Source organism: Sesamum indicum, linkage group LG13 (genome assembly GCF_026168435.1).
Source record: "Sesamum indicum cultivar Baizhima isolate 11 linkage group LG13, ASM2616843v1, whole genome shotgun sequence".
Classification (NCBI taxonomy): Eukaryota; Viridiplantae; Streptophyta; class Magnoliopsida; order Lamiales; family Pedaliaceae; genus Sesamum; species Sesamum indicum.
In genome coordinates this window covers 8,128,826-8,148,630 of record NC_142669.1, presented here as the reverse complement: position 1 = coordinate 8,148,630, position 19,805 = coordinate 8,128,826, and the positions used below count along the sequence as shown (strand labels likewise).

General features: G+C 36.2%; 4 protein-coding genes across 4 annotated transcripts; 2 read left to right on the top strand and 2 right to left on the bottom strand.

Moving 5' to 3' along the window:
• Window positions 1-310: 310 nt before the first annotated feature.
• On the bottom strand, window positions 311-16,302 carry LOC105176624 (kinesin-like protein KIN-14F). The gene is made up of 20 exons (XM_088877345.1): window positions 16,164-16,302; window positions 11,586-11,684; window positions 11,258-11,393; window positions 10,846-11,010; window positions 7,893-8,056; window positions 7,642-7,785; window positions 6,430-6,786; window positions 5,387-5,455; window positions 5,059-5,280; window positions 4,685-4,766; window positions 4,411-4,506; window positions 4,106-4,285; window positions 3,759-3,865; window positions 3,293-3,471; window positions 3,049-3,213; window positions 2,702-2,955; window positions 2,238-2,401; window positions 1,987-2,154; window positions 885-1,561; window positions 311-752 (listed from the first exon to the last, which is right to left on the bottom strand). Exons 4-20 carry the CDS (start codon window positions 10,997-10,999, stop codon window positions 605-607), a joined length of 3,330 nt encoding a protein of 1,109 aa, XP_088733471.1. The 5' UTR covers window positions 11,000-11,010; window positions 11,258-11,393; window positions 11,586-11,684; window positions 16,164-16,302; the 3' UTR covers window positions 311-604.
• On the top strand, window positions 9,794-10,364 carry LOC105176568 (histone H4). Its single transcript, XM_011099418.3, has one exon. It carries the CDS (start codon window positions 9,895-9,897, stop codon window positions 10,204-10,206), a length of 312 nt encoding a protein of 103 aa, XP_011097720.1. The 5' UTR covers window positions 9,794-9,894; the 3' UTR covers window positions 10,207-10,364.
• On the top strand, window positions 15,630-16,673 carry LOC105176567 (uncharacterized protein At1g08160). The gene has a single exon (XM_011099417.3). It carries the CDS (start codon window positions 15,723-15,725, stop codon window positions 16,482-16,484), a length of 762 nt encoding a protein of 253 aa, XP_011097719.1. The 5' UTR covers window positions 15,630-15,722; the 3' UTR covers window positions 16,485-16,673.
• Window positions 16,674-17,834: 1,161 nt separating this feature from the next.
• LOC105176566 (sufE-like protein 1, chloroplastic/mitochondrial) lies at window positions 17,835-19,217 on the bottom strand. The gene has a single exon (XM_011099416.3). It carries the CDS (start codon window positions 19,184-19,186, stop codon window positions 17,984-17,986), a length of 1,203 nt encoding a protein of 400 aa, XP_011097718.1. The 5' UTR covers window positions 19,187-19,217; the 3' UTR covers window positions 17,835-17,983.
• Between the last annotated feature and the right edge of the window lie 588 nt (window positions 19,218-19,805).

Genomic DNA, 19,805 nt, shown 5'->3' with positions numbered 1-19,805 from the left:
AATTTATTTTTCCCTCCAAATCTTTTCATTGAAATTTTACATTGAGGGTTCCGTCTCACAACCACAAATTTGAAACCCGAGTTTCATATGACCAGAAACATCTGAACTTCACCTAAATCCAACAAAGTAAAAATACTGCAAGAATATTCAGATCAAGCAAATGAGACAAGGAGTCGAGATTCTAGCTCGACTATTCACATTTCATTAAGCTCGACTCAAACTTGACCATTTGCATCCTTGGTTAGTCATATCTAAAGAAAGAGAGTCCACATTTGAAAGAAAAATAAAAGCACCGTTTACAACATCAATCTATCAAAGCTGTGCTGTATCTTATTTCTCAACTGATCTCATCATGGGTGCCACCCATTTTAATTATACAAGAGAAAATTGTGTATTTTGAGAAATATACATGTAGTGACTCATAAATACAAGACTATTAAGGATATATAATAGTGTGGAGATATCTCTGGAACTATATAGAAAAGGAAACTGCAGAGCAGCTCAAATTACCTGAAACCATTTCACCCAACTCTTAGGAGGATTGCAATGTGGAGTCAAAGAAGGCTCTGTACAAACACTCTTATGACAAAAGCTGTGGACTCTTTTACAGTCCAACCATTAGTTTTCCCCGAGGCATAGATCTGCTCCTTCGAAATTGAGGAACAGCTGAATTGCTTGCTTCCTTCCCGTTCTGAAGTATGACGTTGGAATACTTATTTTCGTGGTAGCCATCCACTGTCTGAATTAGTTCCCTGTTTGAGAAAGAGTGTAAAACATGTCAATAAAGCCAGAAATAATGTACGACGTACTTATGGGAAAAGGGTAGACAGCAAAGTTCCGAGAAAATCAAAGCTTAGTTTGTAAAGCAAGTAGTTCTGTAATACCTTGGTTCTACAGCTTGAGAATTCCTATGAAGATTCTTCTCCTGAGTGGCGCTATATACTGGCGTGCGAATAGGTCCATGTTCAATTTCAGGATCTGAATTATCTGGTTTTTGAGGCTCCTCAAATGCTTTACCACTGTCCATATAAGAGAGCAGTCTCTCTGCACCACTAGACTTCTGAATTTTAGCTGATGACTCATGTTTAGTCTTGACCTTACTGTCTGGTTTAGTTTTTCTGAGTCCGTATTGCTGAATATTCAGTGCTTGCTTAAATTGCTCGTCTTCATTTCCTGGATGAGCTTTACGAAGTGTGACCCTGTGGAGGCTGTTCAAAACATCTGGAAAAGGTGGATCTTGTGAACCTCGATTCAGACGTGGGTTCATCGTTGATGGTACAGTTGCTGGAAAATTGGCAACAGGTTTATTGACAGAAACACTAGATGGAAATGGTGCTCTTATGACTAGTGGATTTTCAAGTGCGTCAGACTTTATTCTTGTTTTCACAATGGTGCCTCTGTCAGTGGATGTTGATCTCCGAACTGGAGGTGAAGGAGATCTTGGCTTAATGGAGCCTATTGATCTTTCCTCACCTAGCAGGGGCATTTTTGGCATGACATCCTTGTCTGTGAGAGAGGGAAACCGAGATCTTCTCTGCTTACCTGCAGAACAGCTTCTCACCTGAAATATAGTTCGAAAGAGATTAGATTCTACTTCTGGAAGGCTGAACCACAAGAAACCTGGAGATATGATGTAGAAGTTGATGAAAGCATATATCTGCAGTTTATGACTCAAAAATAGTTTATTACAACAAAGATATTCCTCAATCCTCAACAGCACAATTCAATGAACCGTTAACCAGTTATTCCATACCTATTATGTAGATTCTTATATCCACTCCAATCCATCCAAGGATATAACCAGAAGACTAAATCACATATTCCGAATCCTTCTTACCTCATTCCAGGTAACTTTAATTTATAATGAAGAACGGTGAACAACAATTTGGTCCAATTCAATATGTTCCGGGGGTATGATTTTGGAAATGCATAGACAAACAGAGTCATTTACTATTTTCATTCACATACAATATGATAAGCAGGTACCTCTGTATTTTGGGTGTCTACATGTTTCTCATTCATCTCAGGCTTTGAACTGGCATTGTTATATTTTGGCATCCGAAGAGGTGATGCTGCACCTCGAACATTTGTGCGACTTTTCAACTGCTCCAATTCAGCTTCCTTTCTCTCTAAAATTGTCTTCAGGTTTGCGATCTTATCTCAAACCATGAAATAGTCAGAATATGAGCAAAATAAATTCCACATCATATTAGGCAGGTAATCATAGAAGAACAGACCTCCTCTTTACAGTCTCTAATTTCACTGGTTTCTTTATTAGATTGGGCTGTCCCCAGGTCTATTGTAGCAACTCTTTCAGCAAATTTCAAGGTGCTAATTGTCTCTCCCAGAGCATTAACCTCTGGGTTTATATGCACAAACATCAATGTCTTAGCATGACCCCCTGTGGCAAAGATGACAGTAATAAGACAATATGCTTTTCTGAACAGTTATCTTAGCATGTCTCCTGTGGAAAAGTTAACAAATCAACAATTTGCTGCGTAGAAAGGCTTTAGAAACTTCTTGCTGATTCTATCTGAAGTCAACCCTTTTTTTTTTTTTTTTTAATAAATTCTAAGTCAAACTTCTAGTCAGCTTTTTTTAACTCCAATCTACTGTTCTACTTTATCTCAAATAATATAACAGTGGATCACACTGTTACATCTAGATGAATGTTTCAAAAAGACAAGGTTTCATGCACTACCTAAAGAATCTTGTAATACTTGCGTGAGTTTGCTGTTTCTGTAAGGAACATAAGAACTCTTTTGCGCCAGGGCAGCAATGACATCTCCAAGGGCAGAGAGCGATCTGTTGATATGTTGAGCTTCTTTTAATCTCTCACCTACAGCTTCAGATCTATCCACTCTCTCGCTGCCAGCTAGATCTACTAAGTGAAGGCAACCCTTTAAGATGGAACCGGAGACTAGCTCTTTCCCTCGGACATGGACTGTCAAAATGCTGCAGAAAGGGTTTCAATCACAGATCATTATGAATAATTAAGAAAATAGATGCTAAAGAGGAAACTAAAAACTCAAAGGCGGCAAAGTTTACCTATGGGATCGGCTGCTCCGCTCATTCAAAGCTGTGGCACCCACTGCACGATTTCTTTGTCCAACTCTCATCAAATCAAGAACATCTTCAGTACATTTAACAGGAATCAAACTTGCATCAGGAACATTAAGACCATTGAGCTGAGAGTTGTTTCGAATATCTAATGTGTAGGTGATTAAAGACACCCAAATTCTTGCCAAGACAACATGATATCAGGAAAGAAGGAAAATGTTGACAAGGATATCTTCTATTGCTTCCGTCAGTGACCAACAAATCTCTCACTTGTTCATTGTATATTTCAACCATTTGGACTCCAACTTCATATTCTATGAGGTCCATTCTGGCCTTTGAAATGTGAAACAGGTCACGTAGAGCACGGTAATTCACTCCCCATGTCTCCTCTGTCGTCAAGTTCGGACCACTCTGTGTAAATGGAAAGTAATGATAAACTTCATGTATATGAAAGATACTTGCACAGAGTAGAAACTTCTTATATTGTATTCTTTTGATATTCGAAAAATGTTGCAAAGAACAGAATACACGTTACACACTTTTATATGTGAAAGATCTTGCAGCTTTACAAATTTCATTGTGGCAAAAGGACATGCTTTTTCTGTTCGAAAATCATATATTTTGATTTATAATTCCATACGATTCTATAAGGTCTAATTGAAGCAAACAACCAGAATAATGTTAAGATTTCATATTACCATTGTGTAGGTCTTCCCAGAGCCAGTCTGACCATAGGCAAATATACAAACATTATAACCATCAAGAACAGATCGGACCAACGGTTGAGTTTCTGCATATATTTGATCTGTGCATTTGGAGCAATAAATTGAAAATGAGAAGTGATAAATACTTAACTTTATCTTATGTTCATAGAGATGGAGCCCCATGTTCTAAGACAAGCCAAAATTTTGAATAATAAAAACAACACGTGTGCTTTAGTTTCACAATAATAAAAATAACAGGCGTGCTTTAGTTTCACTTGCAAATGTTCATTTAGAGGTGGCCATATTGCATAACCAAATTGAAAATAATGGAAAGGACATACACTGTGTCACATTCATCCCGAAAACTTTATTGAATGAGAAAACCCTCCTTGCATCTTTACCCTGCTTCTGTGGATTGACGATCATGATATTTCCATTTTCTCCAATATAATCCACTGTTGACTGTCCATTAGATTGTCCTGAAAGGAACGGCCTTACCCTACAGTAAACCCTGATTGTCCCTGCAGAGAACTAGTCCAATATTAACTTCAGTTATTAAAATAACTGTTATGTTTCTCTGGGCAGTAGACATTCTACCTTCCATCCAGCTATGTGCATGAACCTTTATAGCTTTTGAAACCATTACCTTTCAGGTCTTGGACTTGATTGAAAAGCACACGGTTTTCTTCCAAAACTTTGTGAAATGAAGAAGCTGCCACCTCAAGGCCTTTGATGTGGTGGCCTGACAAAGGCATCACTATATTATTGGACTAGACAAGAATCTTCTAGAAATAGACAGAAAGTTGAAGTTTGGGGGCTAAACTAACCAATATTGATGTAGTATAGCTGAAAGCACACACACAAAGAACAGAAAGGAAAACTATAAAAACATAAAATGGACCGGTTGGCTTGTATCTCACCCAGCCAAAGAAGTTCTTTCTCCCATCCTAATTGAATCTGGTTAACTTCTTGCTTTGTCTCTCGTAAAAGAGCTTTTAAATCCTGAAAATTGGTACATTTTGAGACGGTAGAACAAACATTATGAGGAGAATATTTGCATAAGAGAATGAAAGCTACACAAAAATTACCATGAAAACTTGAGGCACACTATTAAGAAGGTTACTGAGGATACATTTTTCATTTATGAGCATAAGACATCCTGACTTTTTTATTCTCTACTCTTCGTTGGATCTTAGTTATGCAAACAATGGTAAGGTGGAAAGACTAGTAAATTTAATTACAGAAAACAGGGGAAAAGAAAGGCAGCCTAAGTTGAAGTAAATGATAGTCATACCTCTAACTGTTTCTGCTGCAGATCAAGCAGTTCTACACTACAATTGGAGTTATTCAAATGCCATGTTCCTTGGCCTTTTCCACCACAAATGCAGAAATTGGAAATATCTCTTGATACAAGACTCATCCTTTTGCTAAGGTACTTTGATATTGCTTCGAGGAATTGAGATTTTGTTTGAGGAGAGGAATCGGTATTCAGAACTTTCTTCAGAAATAAACCAAGCTGCAGCTCAAAGAAGCGAAGTATCACTTCATTGCCTCACCACTTAGGCTGGCTAAAATCAAGTCATGGCATAAGTAGAAGGTGAATGATTTAATCTTTGTATTACCTGATTGCCTTGGGAAGCCAGCAGCCCAGAAAAATCCTTAACAACCTTCCTCACCACCATATCAATGGCCTACATGTTTCCACATTTAGACTGACCCCAGATGGTAGTATGCTATGAAATTGCAGATAAGACCTAGTATGACTAGCCAGGTGCTAAAACATAGTTTAAAACCGAATTCACTGATAGAAGACATCTCTAAAGGCGGCTAGACAGGGAAAGAACAATGGGTTGGTCTTTATAGTTAGGACAAAAAACTCCTATACACCAAATCATGATTAGGAACAAAGTTGGGCAGAAAATATGCCATTCTAACAGGTCAGAGGGCCTATTACTGGATCACTGATTATGGTGTGACCAATACATTCAAACTGAAACTGTTGATGCTGCAACACAGAAGTTCCTTCAAGGACAACTTAAATTAGTGCCTAAAATGTGAAAATTCTTAATTGCCAAAGTCGTCAGGAACATTTATTTTCCATTTCTTTATCCCCATTCGTCAAATGTACCATCTTACTGAAAGTCAGAGTTGCTTGGTACATTGATCTGAAAGATTTGAGGTTTCCTGAATTACTAGAGCACTTCTGGCATTAAAGAGTTTCCAGTTTTTAAATTACTCAGTTGGTAGTGTTTACTTTTCACGAGCAGTACGGAAGTGGTATTCTAGAGCCTATGACTATGTACATTCACAGCCCATTCATACCAATCACAGCCGTTTTGTCTAGTATCAGCTCCAGAGATTACGTTCAGCTAATTGGTGAGTCAAATTTTAAATACATGAATATATTTAATTAAGCAAACGTTTTCTTTTTCTTTTTGGCTATCATTATATCTCCATAGCATATCAATGGATTGAAATGCATGCATTAGCTATATTATACACAATTGAGGTCAGACTCATATCAAGCAGAGTTAATGTTAGCCAAATAAGTGTTTTCTTAAAGGAAACAAACAGTCATATATTTTTGTAGGGAATTTTTCTTCTGTTCCAGCACAATAAAGCAAATTGCATATGGATGCAATAAACAGAGAATGATCTTACCTACCATTGGACTTAAAGCCAAGTCATCAAATCCATTTGTTTCTGTCAGATAAGCTTGCAGAAGACCGAGACTAAAATAATCGAACATGAACGTGAGTATATTGGCTGCTCTAGAATCCTCATGTGAGTCAGTATATAAGTGGAGGAACCCCAATAGCTGTTCATATTGTGATGATTCAAAATCATCCAGTAATTCATCTGCACTTTCACTACTCACGACAGAGGATGGAGGGTCTCTGGGAGAGGACATAATTCTCACTGTTCCACCATATTTCCAGACTCCAATTCCTCCAGATTGCTTCCACTCATAATATCCTCTCAAACACAGAATGCAATCCACAACTTTGCTCGATGAGCCTCCCTAAATTCAAATGTTCTTTTGAGTTCATTAGCTCACAGGAGGACAGTCATGAAAATGTTAAATAACCATCCAGGAAGAAACATACAATGTAAAATAGTGTCAGTCAAATGTGTTTATTAAGTGACTGGATAATTGGATTGCTAATGCAGAGCACTGAAAGGATCAAGACACTGAAAGCGAAATATGGTTATATTCATGTATAACGAAGTCCATGGCCTCAGCATCCCTGAATTCTCAATCGAACCTTTCTCACCAAAGGCGTAATGCCTATGGACAGTATATTCCTAGTATATGAACATTGTTAAATAGAGAGCAAAATGAAAGAGACCACATCACAGAAACAATGACAGTGTTGATTTGGAATCCTACCAAACCTTGACCCTTCTTTGCAAAAACAACTACCAATGATAGAGTGAACACCAGTTCTTGGTATCACTTTCTCACACCATTATATTTATATAGATGTTTTTAGACGGAAAAACTTAAATCACCATTCAGTTAGAGCTGTTTGTTGAGTGTGATAAGATACAAAGTAGAATATGTTTGGGCGTGTGTGTGTGTCTCTCTCTCTATATATATATAAATATATCTATATATAACTGAAATTATGAATCCACACGGGTTCCAGAGCACTACACGAGACAATGTTCTGGGAGGAAGGAATAATTGGCAGAACTGTCAAAAGGAGTATTGAGCAATATAACATGTAGCCATTGACTTGAGTACAACATACATTATCGACTTTTACCTGACATGTAACCCCTGATGTCCACAGCACAGAGTAAAGTTCACACACCACTGCGTTCTCTTTCTTGATTAGCACGGAAAAATCAATGGAATAAACTAGGTACAAACCTTTTCAAGATCAGATGCTTCAAACGTGAGGAGCTTCATTCTGCCAACAGCGACTAGAAAATTCCTCACGTTCTCAAAATACTGAATAGCATACAGCGCAGCACCCTCCGTCGCCTGCACATCCAGCACTGGAGTTTCCACCACCTACGTATTCAACAAACAGAAAAATAACAAGTTCGGGATCAACCCTAAATGAAACAGAAAAGTTTCCCAGTGAAGCAAAACACATTGTATATAGTTGTCAGAAGGACCTTGCGGATGGCGCCGGGCTTGACTTTGTTAAGAACATTGCAGAGAATGAGTCCATTGCGAAGCGCTAAGCGGAAGTCCTCCTCCGTCGGTTCTTTTGGCATCGTCTCCGATGCGCCGTGGTCCATTTGCCGCAGCCATTGCGCCGCCTGGTACCTCCTTGCAGCTGAAATGATCACCGCCAATATTCAATTTCTGGCTATATGTAGGGTAATAAACTCGCGATTTCATTTGTTCTAATAAATAAATTCATTCATTATTCAAAATTTACCGAATTTATTCATATTAATAAAAAAATCTCTTTTATTTAACTTTAATTGACTTATTATTGATTAATTACATGTCAAATAAACATTTCTATTATCAAATTACCTACAAACGTTTTCACGGATTTATGCATGTGATAAGATATATGTTCACCAATACAAGGGCAGTTAAATAAAAAAATTATTTGATTCACAATAAGTCAGTAATTAGTCAATCAATAGTAAATATCAATTTTCATTCAATTTTTTTATTTATATCCACAAATTTGATGAATTTTGACAACAGATAAACTTATTTGTTAAATGAAAGTAAACCTCATGGGTAGCAGATATATTTCTCAAACCACATGAGGTCAACATGTAATTATATCTAACCTCATGGGAGGGGAGCTTAATAATCCCTAAATTTTATCTTATATTTTAATATCTATTTATAATCTTTTATACTTTTTAAAATTGACAAATCCTAACAATTAATTTATAATTTTTTATATCTATTTGCAAGTTTTATATTTATATCAAGATACATAGTATGCATTATACAATCTATTTTATTACTTATAAATTTATGTCAAAATATGATGATTCATATGACATAATAATAATAATATAGTGAATAAATTTAGTTATTTTTATTGTATATATAATGAGATCAACAAGTTTAATCAATAATTTAGTAAGCTCGAACAAACGTGGTTTAGAAAGTCTTTTGACCAATGTAACTAATTTACTTTTAATACCTAAAATTTGATTCTGACTAAAATTTGAATCCCTTTATTAGTTAAAAAATTACAAAAATTATATAAAAATTCACATTCATTTTCAATTGACTTATTAATAATTTATTACAAGTCAAATAAATATTTTATAACCAAATTAATCTTATTAGAATGAAGATATACTTCCTTACATACAAATATTTGTTTGGGCCTAAAATAAGTTAGTGATAAATCAAATATCAATAGTACTAAATGTAATTTTTCAAATTATATGAGCTGTCATAACAAAAAACCTCATACGGAGATTGGTGTAACTAATTCCTATGAAAAATATACAATGTCTCCCCCCCTCCCCCCACCTTTTATTTTTCTAAGATTGCATTTGGATAAAAAGATTTGAAATTATAGATGGAAGAAAATTATAGAACCATAAATAACAGTGGAATACGAACAAAAAATACAATATGTCAACATAAAATATTTTGAATCGTTTATTTTTAAAAAATAGAATAAATGGTCGATAGAATAAGGATTTAATAAGATTATTTAAATTATTGTAATTTGGTTTAAAAATTAAATATAGATAATTTAAAGTTTTACTTAAATTAATTTTATTGTGAAATATCTATTTTATTTTAATTTATTTTCTTTTTAATTTTTCAGTAAATTTCAACTGTAGTAGAGGGAATTTTGAGCGCCGTAGTCTCAATAATGGTAGAATTTGAAATACCAGAGGCACGATCCGCGCCATTGCGATAAAACCTCTTCTGCCGTCGATTTTTTCTTATCAACGGATCAGTACAAGAGTATACAAAAGTGACGCAGATCGAGATTAGCAACCGTCGATCAAGGACCCGAATCCAACGGCACTCAGGTAACTCCACTCCCAGATTCGACGTATATAAATACCTAATCATGATTGCCACTCCAATATAGCAGGAAATCAGCTCGATCAAAAACAGTTTCCGAATTTACAGATATCTTAATTCCGCCAGAGGAGGGACTGAGAGAAAGAGAGAATGTCGGGGAGAGGAAAGGGAGGCAAGGGTTTGGGCAAGGGCGGAGCGAAGCGGCACAGGAAGGTGCTGCGGGACAACATCCAGGGCATTACCAAGCCGGCGATTCGCCGCCTGGCTCGCCGTGGTGGCGTTAAGCGCATCAGCGGCCTCATCTACGAGGAGACTCGTGGTGTTTTGAAGATTTTCCTAGAGAACGTGATTCGTGACGCCGTCACCTATACCGAGCACGCTCGTCGCAAGACTGTGACCGCGATGGATGTCGTTTACGCGCTGAAGAGGCAGGGTCGAACTCTGTACGGTTTCGGAGGATAGGGTTTTCTAGGGCTAGGATTGGGGGTTGTGAAATTTGTATAAACTGGCGCGTTTTGGGTGGGGGAAATGGTAACTTTTAGCAGTTAGGGATTTGTGTGGTTGTGAAGCTCTGTTCTGAAACGTTAGCTTGTTATCTTAATGAAAGGAGTTCAATTCCATTGCTCTTCTCTACGTTGTTTTTTCAGTGTCTTGGACATTGTTCATAATCTTAGTAGAAAATACATTAAAGATACAACCAAGAATATTACTCAGGCCCTACTTTGTTATATGATTTAGTAATATTCTCATTGTTGATGCAATTTGTGGTGCCAAATGCAATCATTATAGGAACTTTGGAGGGTTTGACGACAGGGTTTCTTTAATCATGCATTCAACCGAGAATGGTGGCCTGATTAGAAATTTAGGCCCACACTTCCACTTGATGGCAGGCTAGAATGGTTTTGATGAGCTAACCAAAGATTCAGTCTATCACAAGAACTGTTGAAAACGCTGGGAAGCCATATGCCTACTACACTGCACTGTAATCTGCTGCAGAGCTTTTTCAACTTTTGAATTTTGATGCACCACCACCAATGACCAAGAATTACTCAAGTTATATTAGAATGTTTATCATTTGGCTGTGGGAATAATGTATATTACCTGCTTCTTCAGCTTTCCTCTGTGCTAATCCGCCGTAATTGATGATCTCTTCGGCATGTGGAGCTTCACTGCTGTGGCGGATCAAGCCATTTTCTCCTCTCCAGCTCTTGCTTGGCGAGCTGAACATTGAGCTGCTGTAGCTTTCTTGAGGCATTCTGTCCTTCCCTGTTGGGGGATCAAACTGTCAGATTTTTATGGGATTGACAATTTCAAGGTAATTTATCAAGAATTACAATATTATTGCATTAGTAGCAATTTAAGGTCGATGGAGACAGTTCCCAGATACAATCTTGCTGGTTTGAGGTTAATACACTTGTGTGAATGTTTCACTTAGAAAGCAAAAAGGAGAATGCTGGAACTGTCGGTTCAGAAACACTTAAATATGTGAGAGCAAATGAATAAAGGAAGTCACCTGATTTTCTGCCAGCCGATTGCAAGTCTCTTGGATTTCCGGTGATCCACGTTGAGGAAGAAAAACGATCAGTTGCTGGCCTCCCGGCCGACCGTTAAAGCCCTGTTCTGATTGGATCTGAACTGGAAATATGAAGCTTAAAGCACACAAGCATCTAAATGTTACACTGGGATCATTGAGCGAAATACAGAGGAGAGAAAGAGAGGAGATGGATAAGTGGTTCAATTCAAGCGTTAAAGCAGGGGAAAAACGAAAAGGCCCTGAAAGTAAAATGTCCTGTTGTGTGGGAATGGGGTTGGCGTTGAACCCAAAATAAATACTAACTGACCTCAGGGTGAATTTGGTTGACTGTTTGACAAGCACGTCTTTCACAACTTCAATTGAAATCATTTCCGCACCACTGTCGTTTATTCCAGTGGTTAACAACCTACAGGTAACATAGATCCCACTATAATGATTCCATTTAAATATTACACCTGCTGGATTCTGTATTTATTAGTAGAAATGTTAAAGCTACACCCAGTATTTCTTGCACTATATATTTTCAAACGCACTTTTTCGAGTATATAACAACATTGAATGCAGTATCTAAACGAGATTTAAACATATGGTACACTCGATACTTTGTGCGTTGGAAGCGTAGTGAATGAGGCACATCGTCTAATGTTAGAAAATAAAGTATGCGTCCGTCGTCTAACTACACACAGTACGGCATGGGATGAATAGAAATTTGACAAGTGGCAGATGTGGTAGGGCCTTAAGAAGGTTGGACCAGGCGGCAAGATCTGATCTTTGGGCTACCATGTTTTCCTTTTACCCTAGGCTTTAAGAATATGCATTTCTAGTGTGCGAGTTAAAATTTTTTTACATAGGGTTAAATGATGATGATGATTGTGCTCAATTTAGTGCCATGAAGAAGACTAGGCATGAATAGGAGGATTGAGGTTCTTAACTATTCTACCAAACAAAGGAACTACAAACTAGTCAAATCAAAGCAAGCTATGTTTCTAGAGGAATTGACTAATATTCCTTTTGGAAATGAATTCAAAGTATTGTCAGCATAGACAAAATTGATTTAGTTATATTCTAACGGATAATCGGGTCTTGTACGTAATTATGAAATACTGCCAACATATATTTAGATAAAATGAGGTTAATTAAACATCCCATGAGATCTTACCGTCAAGAAGCTATCGATTTTTTATCTTCAAAATGTTCGTTTACAAATATATATTTTGATTGAATTACTATTAAAATAACTTTTGAATATTTTAATTACAAGAGAAATGAGAAAGAATAAGGGGAAATGAAGCAGCAATCAAAGGGTAGTGATCAAAGGGATAAAAAGGAGAAGGGAAGAGTATGTTTGAAGTTTGAAACAAAGAAGAGGAGGAAGTTGTCCCAAGTGGATTTAGAGACCATTGGATACCCTTCATTCAAATCATTCCACTCCACTCTTTACTTTTCATCTCTCTCTCTCTCTCTCACACACACATTCTCTTTTGTGGGGTCGATTCCAAAATTAATTTGGTTTGTGACATTGTGTTTCCGGTGGTAAAATGAAATTAGGAAGCGCAAAATTATTAACTCGTGCTTTGCAGAAAGCATGCACGCCCAAGTTGAATACTTGATTGTATCCAGGTCTCATAACCCTATATAGGTATCAAATTATGATTTTTACTTGTGTTACATATATGAATTTGTATTTCATAATTCTTTAAGATTACTAAATATTGAATCATCAATTAATATAATGTTACACATATTATATCCTGCGAGCAGTTGAAAATATATTATTCTCATTAACTCATTAGCCGGTTTCAATTCTTTTTAACAATAAAGCTAGCATTAGTAGTCAATTCTGGTATTTAAGTTCAATTTTGATAAACTCATAAAAATAAAAAGGGTTGAATTTGATAATATACGTGGGGACCAAAGAGCAAAATGTTGGATATGCCTTTAGATTCATAAATTAAGAAATTAGATTATATAACCATAGCTAGATTTGTGCCGTAGATTGGGAACATAACAAAATGAAAGATAAGCACAATGGTGGGGAACAAGATGAACGAATAAGTATAACACACATCGTATGATTTGGTGTATAATTCTAAAAATATACGTATTTACATGATAAATATATCATACTTGCTTTATTATTGATATAATTCAGTCGAACTTGATTTGGTAATAATTTTTTGATGGGAATCATAGTCACACCTTGATCCTTTTCAATAATAAATTAAATATAGAAACCCTAACTGATACACATGATACTATCTTCTCTTGCCAATCTATAAATGCTTTTCTATTTTTTTTTTTGGTATAAAAAAAAAAAAGAAAGAAAGGAAAGGGGTGGGGGAATGGGGTTGCTTTTAGATTAGTGTGGTATGATTACATAGATATATATTTGTTGGGGAAAGAAGGGATAGTAAAATCGTTACTCATAACTTTAGGTATGGAAAAAGGTGAGATGTATTAAGCTTTAACACGACACTAAGCAATGAGTGTATGCACTAACAACATTACTTCTATTTGTTTACATTGATAAAATAAACACGACTATTCCTATTCGCCTGCAACCCCCCACCCGCAGATCATATATTTATAGAATAATTATACTGCATTTTCCTAAAATTTAATATAATTGTACATAATCTTTTTATAATTTAAGAGATTATATCTAATACCCTTAACACTTATTTTTGTCTAATAAATAAATCTCTCAATTAATTAAAATTAACCAAATTTCCCGATGTAAAAAAATTAAATAAAAATTCATATTTATTCCCGTTTACCAAACTTTCCTTATACATTTCACACAATAATTTTTATAAGAAGGTATACATTCACCGCTATAAAAATAGTTTGGTTGGAAAATAATTTCAGTTTACCTACATTTAATCATAAATAAATTAATTGAAAATAAATATAAATTTTTGTTCAATATTTTTTGCTAATATCATCAAATTTAAAAATTTTTGATTAATTGGAAAATATATTAATTAGATGAAAATAAGCGTCACTTTAGTAATTTTTCAAACAACGAATTTTAAATGTAATTGCACATATCCTAGCGCTGGGGTATAATTATCCCTATGTTTATTATTATTGTTGTTTGGGCCAAAGTATTAGAAGAATCCGGGTCGGGATAATGGATCGTAGGTTGTAATCCAATTCATGAAATTTGAGTTACGGAAGTATAATTCTTGGATTTGGGCATAAGGATTATGAGCCCAGCAGTCTCGAGTCTTGGGACAAATGTTAAAACAACTTTAGAAGTTCAATCAAACAAAACCCACTAACAGTACCCAACAAAAGTACACACTTACCCAGTTTTTGAGGAACACAAAAGAAGAAACTACTATTCAATCAAGTTTGCTCAAATTCAAATTAATCACAATTTAATGTATTACACTTGATGTGTAGATAATAATATATTTAAAATATAATTTTATTATTATTTTTTACACAAATCACCCTGTCTTTTAAAAAATTACAGACATCCACCAAAAAATCAACATTATTCACATAAACCACACATGCATTTTTAAAAATTATATAGACAGCTCTCAAAAATGTCAACATCATCACACAAACAACCTGTACTTTTTGGTTGTCATGAGTAGTTTTGTAATCACGCAAAAGAAAAAAAGTAGTTTAGATAATTACGCAAAAATAGGAGTAGTTTAAATAAATAAATCATAGTTCAGATTGTACAAATGTATGCATCCCTAAATTAAACATATAGGAGGTTTGGTGTAAGCCCATTTGAATAATTGATTAAAATCCTATATGGACATAAATAAATGAATGATTTTTATCATATACTTGCCCCATAAAATGGAAATCCATTTACAATAAGCTAAAAACCCTTTCTGACCCTTGTGAGAATAGGCATTCAATTTGATGAAAATGAAACCCAACAATGATCCCTATACTTGGTCTTGGAAGGTCAATGGAAGAACTCAAACCCATGTTGTATTCTCAAGGAAGTGTAAGCACCATGATCATCTCACTTGGCTACAATGGCCATCTCTCTCTAGTAGTTTCTTAGTGGGTAAGCATATAACCTAATTTACCAAAAAGGTTGTAGTAAAATAAGGTGGGTATTAATCTGATTTTTTTGAAAGGTCAAATCCTCTCATTTCAAGAAAGTGGAAGGGCATTTAAGTCATTTCCACCCTTTGTTGTTTTCTTAGCTTCAACAGCAAAAAGCAGACCAGAATTCAAACTCTTGGATCTACATTGAGCAGCTTAAGATCCTAGCATACATTCAGCTGCTTTTGCTTTTTGTAAAGAACTTATTGGCCCCCCACTAACATTCAAAAGCTGCTTTTTCCTCTTTACTTTCCATTAATCCACTTCCAAGCTTATTTAACAAACAACAATCTTCTTCACTTCCCTTCTCATTCTTTCTTCATAGACAGTATTTTGTTGATATCATTCTTTCCAAGATTCAAAAATGGATCCCCTCCCACTCCCACTCCCACCACCCCCACCCTACACCCCTACTTCCCTCAAAGAAACCAAGCCATCTCCTCTTTATCAGATAATCTTGTCTAAGCAAGCTAGGAATCAGCAGAATTCGACCCCGGATACGGTTATACGTAGCAGCAAGCTGAGGTCAAGAGAGCAGCCGATTCTACGGCACCCTCGAAAGACTAATCCAATAGTATGGTTTGGTGCAATCTTGTGCTTGATATTTAGTCTCCTCCTAATCTTCTTTGGTATTGCAACTCTAGTGATCTTTCTGTCTGTTAAACCGAGACTTCCGGTTTTCGACACCCCAGCAGCAAGCCTCAGTGTTATCTATTTCGACTCTCCAGAGTTCCTCAATGGTGACATAACATTTGTTGCAAATTTTTCTAACCCAAATAGGAAATTGAGTGTTAGATACGAGTACCTGTATATTGAGCTCTACTTTTCGGAAAGTCCTATAGCAACTCAAGTTCTTCAACCCTTCAGTCAGAGACCGGGAGAAGTTCGGTTGATAACTGTTCATTTGCTGTCAAGCTTGGTCTATCTGCCGCCCCATCTTGCTCTTGAACTGCAAAAGCAGGAGCAGAGGAACAGAGTTATCTATAACATAAAAGGAAGTTTCAAAGTGAAAGTTAAGCTGGGCTTGCTTCAATATTCTTACTGGTTACATGGAAACTGCCAGATAGAGATGACAAGTCCACCTACTGGTGTTCTGATAACGCACAGTTGCAGAACCAAGAGATAAGAGTGGCAGAAACTTTTTGTCAATTCTTTGCCCTTGTTTGTTTTTATCATAATGAATTATCTAGTACAAAAGAGAAAGTTAGTGACACACAATTCTTTTCAAGATGCACAGGTAGCTTAAAGGATGTGATTTTGTTTTTAGTAATGGGCTTACAGCTCTGGACAGACACAGGAAAAAGCTTTTTTCTTATTTGGTGATCTTAAATGGTGATTGGTTGTTTCTTGATAGCAATCACATAGGTAAAACAATTATCTGAATCAGCAAAAAAACTACTATCTCATGATCAAAGGGAGGAAGTACCACCAGTGACAACAATTTTGTTGAAGTGAGGATATTGTAAGCATCAGAGGGAGTGCTAAAGCTAATCCAACAGTCACAAAGCGTGAAAATCTTACCAGGTCTAGCCGTTCCGTACCTTTTCTCTGCCTGAGCGTCAATCTTTAACGCTTCAAATGTATTTAGATTTTCTGGCTGGAAAATATCAACAGAGATACACCAAAATGCCAAAATGATTCAGAGCTCCTTTTCAACTAACCTATTATATTATATCGCAGTAACTTAGATTCCTATTTTCTTTGCATATTCATTTGACCAATACAAGCACATGGTTTTGTAGTTTGTTAAATAGAAAGAAATGATTAACTCATCAGTCACTCTAGAGAAAAACAGAGTGTCATGGCTACAAATAGATTTCCATACAGGCTGAAAACTGAAAAGTAGCTAGTCAAACTTGGCAAGATTATTCCATTTGATGCTACTGCAAATGCATGCAAAACAATAATGATAATGACAATAATAACAATATATATACCTAAAGATGCGAAATGACTGTGAGTTATTCAACTTACCAAGAGCCTCATGGAAACATTTCAAAACCAGAACTGAAATATAAGCACAAGCTAAAAATTCCTCCAACTGTACCTTGCACACTTTAGTGAGACACCATACAACTTCCATGTCTAACAAAGGTTCTGCCTTGAATAAGAGACAGGAAACGTCACCGGACAAGGAGGCGACAAAGTAATGTGATGTATTTATAACACCACCAATATACATCCTTCTACACTGATTCCACCCTTTTGTGATAAACATAATTCTCTAAAAATTAAAAGGCGTAACATTGGTATCTTCACATCCACCTGACCCTCCCCATCTAACACAAAAAATGTAACAACTTGCATAAACCAGAAGAGACACCAAGCCACAAAGCTAAGAGAAAATGTAAGAGACCTAGCAGACAAGAAGTCTTCCACAGTGAATGACTTCACATTATGTTATAGAGGATGTGAAATGTTAAGGCAGAGGCAATCAGAATAAAAACTTTGGTACTAATCAAGGAGAAGCAAAACATAGTGCAAAAACTGAAACCAATTAATTCAGAGAGATTCTCTCTACTTCCATTATATCTTGGAATGAATACGAATACAACTAGCACCGACAACATACATGATTATAAGTATAAACAGCAAGTAAAGCAAAACCTCTATCATTCCTAGACTTCAGACAGAGTCAACTTCTGATGGTGTCTTCGCCACAATAGACAAGGCATGTAGTCCACTCTGCAACTCATCTTGCAACAAGCTGTAAATCAGTCTATGCCTCTTAACCAAACTCTTCCCTTCAAATTCTTCAGAAACAACTTTTACATTGAAATGTGTCTCTCCATCACTTCCCTTTACACCAGAATGGCCAGCATGCTGATAAGATATATCCTCAACTTCCAATTCAACAGGCTTCAGTTCTTTCTCCAGCTTCTCTCTAATCCTCCTTCCCCTGCTTCCCAAGACACTTCCATCGTCCAACTCCTCCTTCAAATTAGTAGCAGTTTCACTAGACTCCACTCTACCATTTCCACCATCCTCATTCAACACTGCATTAGAACTCTTAACCGAGCTTTTCCCTGAGGACTCAACATTTGAATTATCAGCTTTCTCAGATTCAACATACAATTGCAAGGCCTTCTTTTGCATCAGCTTCAACATATTTAAGAACCCATTATTCCGAGAAGGAGTTAAACTCTGTTGCAACCCTAGAAGCACCACAAAATCCGGTGATACCCTCACAATCTCTTCCACCGGCCGGCCCGAAAGGCCTTGAACAAGCAAAGCAGCCAGCCCTTTAGTTAGCACTGAATCAGAATCTGCTTCGAAGATCACATTTTCATCATCATCCAAGTACGCTCTGACCCAAACCTGAGAAACACAGCCTTGAACCTTGTTTTCACTAGTTTTATACTGGGACTCCAAAGGTTTTAAATTCCTACCATAGAACAACAACTGTTCATACTTGGCCTTCGGTTCTTGAACTCCTTGGAACAATTTGATGATTTCTTGGAGCTTCGGTGGGAGCTCCTCGACGGGTTGCAGAGAAACAGCAGGTGAGGACGAAGGAGTGGCAAAAAAAACAGGATCTTTTGTGGATATTCTCTGGATCGTGATGTTCTTGAAGAAGAAGAATTTATGAGACGGCGAGGATAAGGACGGGATTTTTGTGGGCTTCAAGAACGGAGTGCTGGAGTGGCGAATGAGGGGAGAGTGTGGGATTTTGGTGGAAATTGACATGGGTTTTGGATTACCGATTGAAATTTGTGAAACTGAATGCAGAGATGACTCTCCAAGAATGTGACTTTGCAGGGAGGGTTTGGAGGGGGTAGAGAGGAGAAGAGAGGTGAATGATGAAGAAATTGTTCTGATAATTTTCATGTCCAAGAAAATTGAAAAATATACTAATAATAATAATAATAAGCAGCCAAAAATGATGGGAAAAGGGGAAATTTTCTTGGCTGTAGTTCTTTTTGCAACTCCAGTCTATGTTGAAATTCCCTTTCAACCACTCTAAGGGCCACCACTATTTCTAGACTTTTCTGTTTGATTGAGTGAAATCTAATCCAACTTCACTTCATTTAAATTAACAATAAATTACAAACAGATGCTATGATTCGTAGTATAATTATAAATATTTTTTTATTTAAAAAATTATCAATATTATTATCATTTGATGAAATTATATGATTCTTAAATGAGTTCACTATCAAACCAAAGAGGACCGCCCGAGGATCCACAAAACCCTCCTCAACGAATGATGGAAAAAATGGCTAATATGCCCCAATTTATCAACAAGCTTAACAAGTAAATAAATTATATTAATATAATTAATTTAAATATATTAATATTAATATGTCGAGTCGGGATTTAAAATCCCGATTCGACCTTTAAAATAATAAAAAAAAATAAAAAATACTTCAAGTCGGGCATTAAAATCCCGACTCCAAGTCGGGATTTGATATCCCAACAAAATATTAAAATACAAAAATTATAATAT

Coding starts and splice junctions, on each gene's coding strand:
- LOC105176566 (XM_011099416.3), bottom strand. CDS start 19,186: ATGAAAATTATCAGAACAATTTCTTCATCATTCACCTCTCTTCTCCTC.
- LOC105176567 (XM_011099417.3), top strand. CDS start 15,723: ATGGATCCCCTCCCACTCCCACTCCCACCACCCCCACCCTACACCCCT.
- LOC105176624 (XM_088877345.1), bottom strand. CDS start 10,999: ATGCCTCAAGAAAGCTACAGCAGCTCAATGTTCAGCTCGCCAAGCAAG. Junction 7,786..7,892: donor AGCCCGGCGCCATCCGCAAG/GTCCTTCTGACA, acceptor TTGAATACGTAG/GTGGTGGAAACTCCAGTGCT. Junction 3,214..3,292: donor ACTGACGGAAGCAATAGAAG/ATATCCTTGTCA, acceptor AATCACCTACAC/ATTAGATATTCGAAACAACT.
- LOC105176568 (XM_011099418.3), top strand. CDS start 9,895: ATGTCGGGGAGAGGAAAGGGAGGCAAGGGTTTGGGCAAGGGCGGAGCG.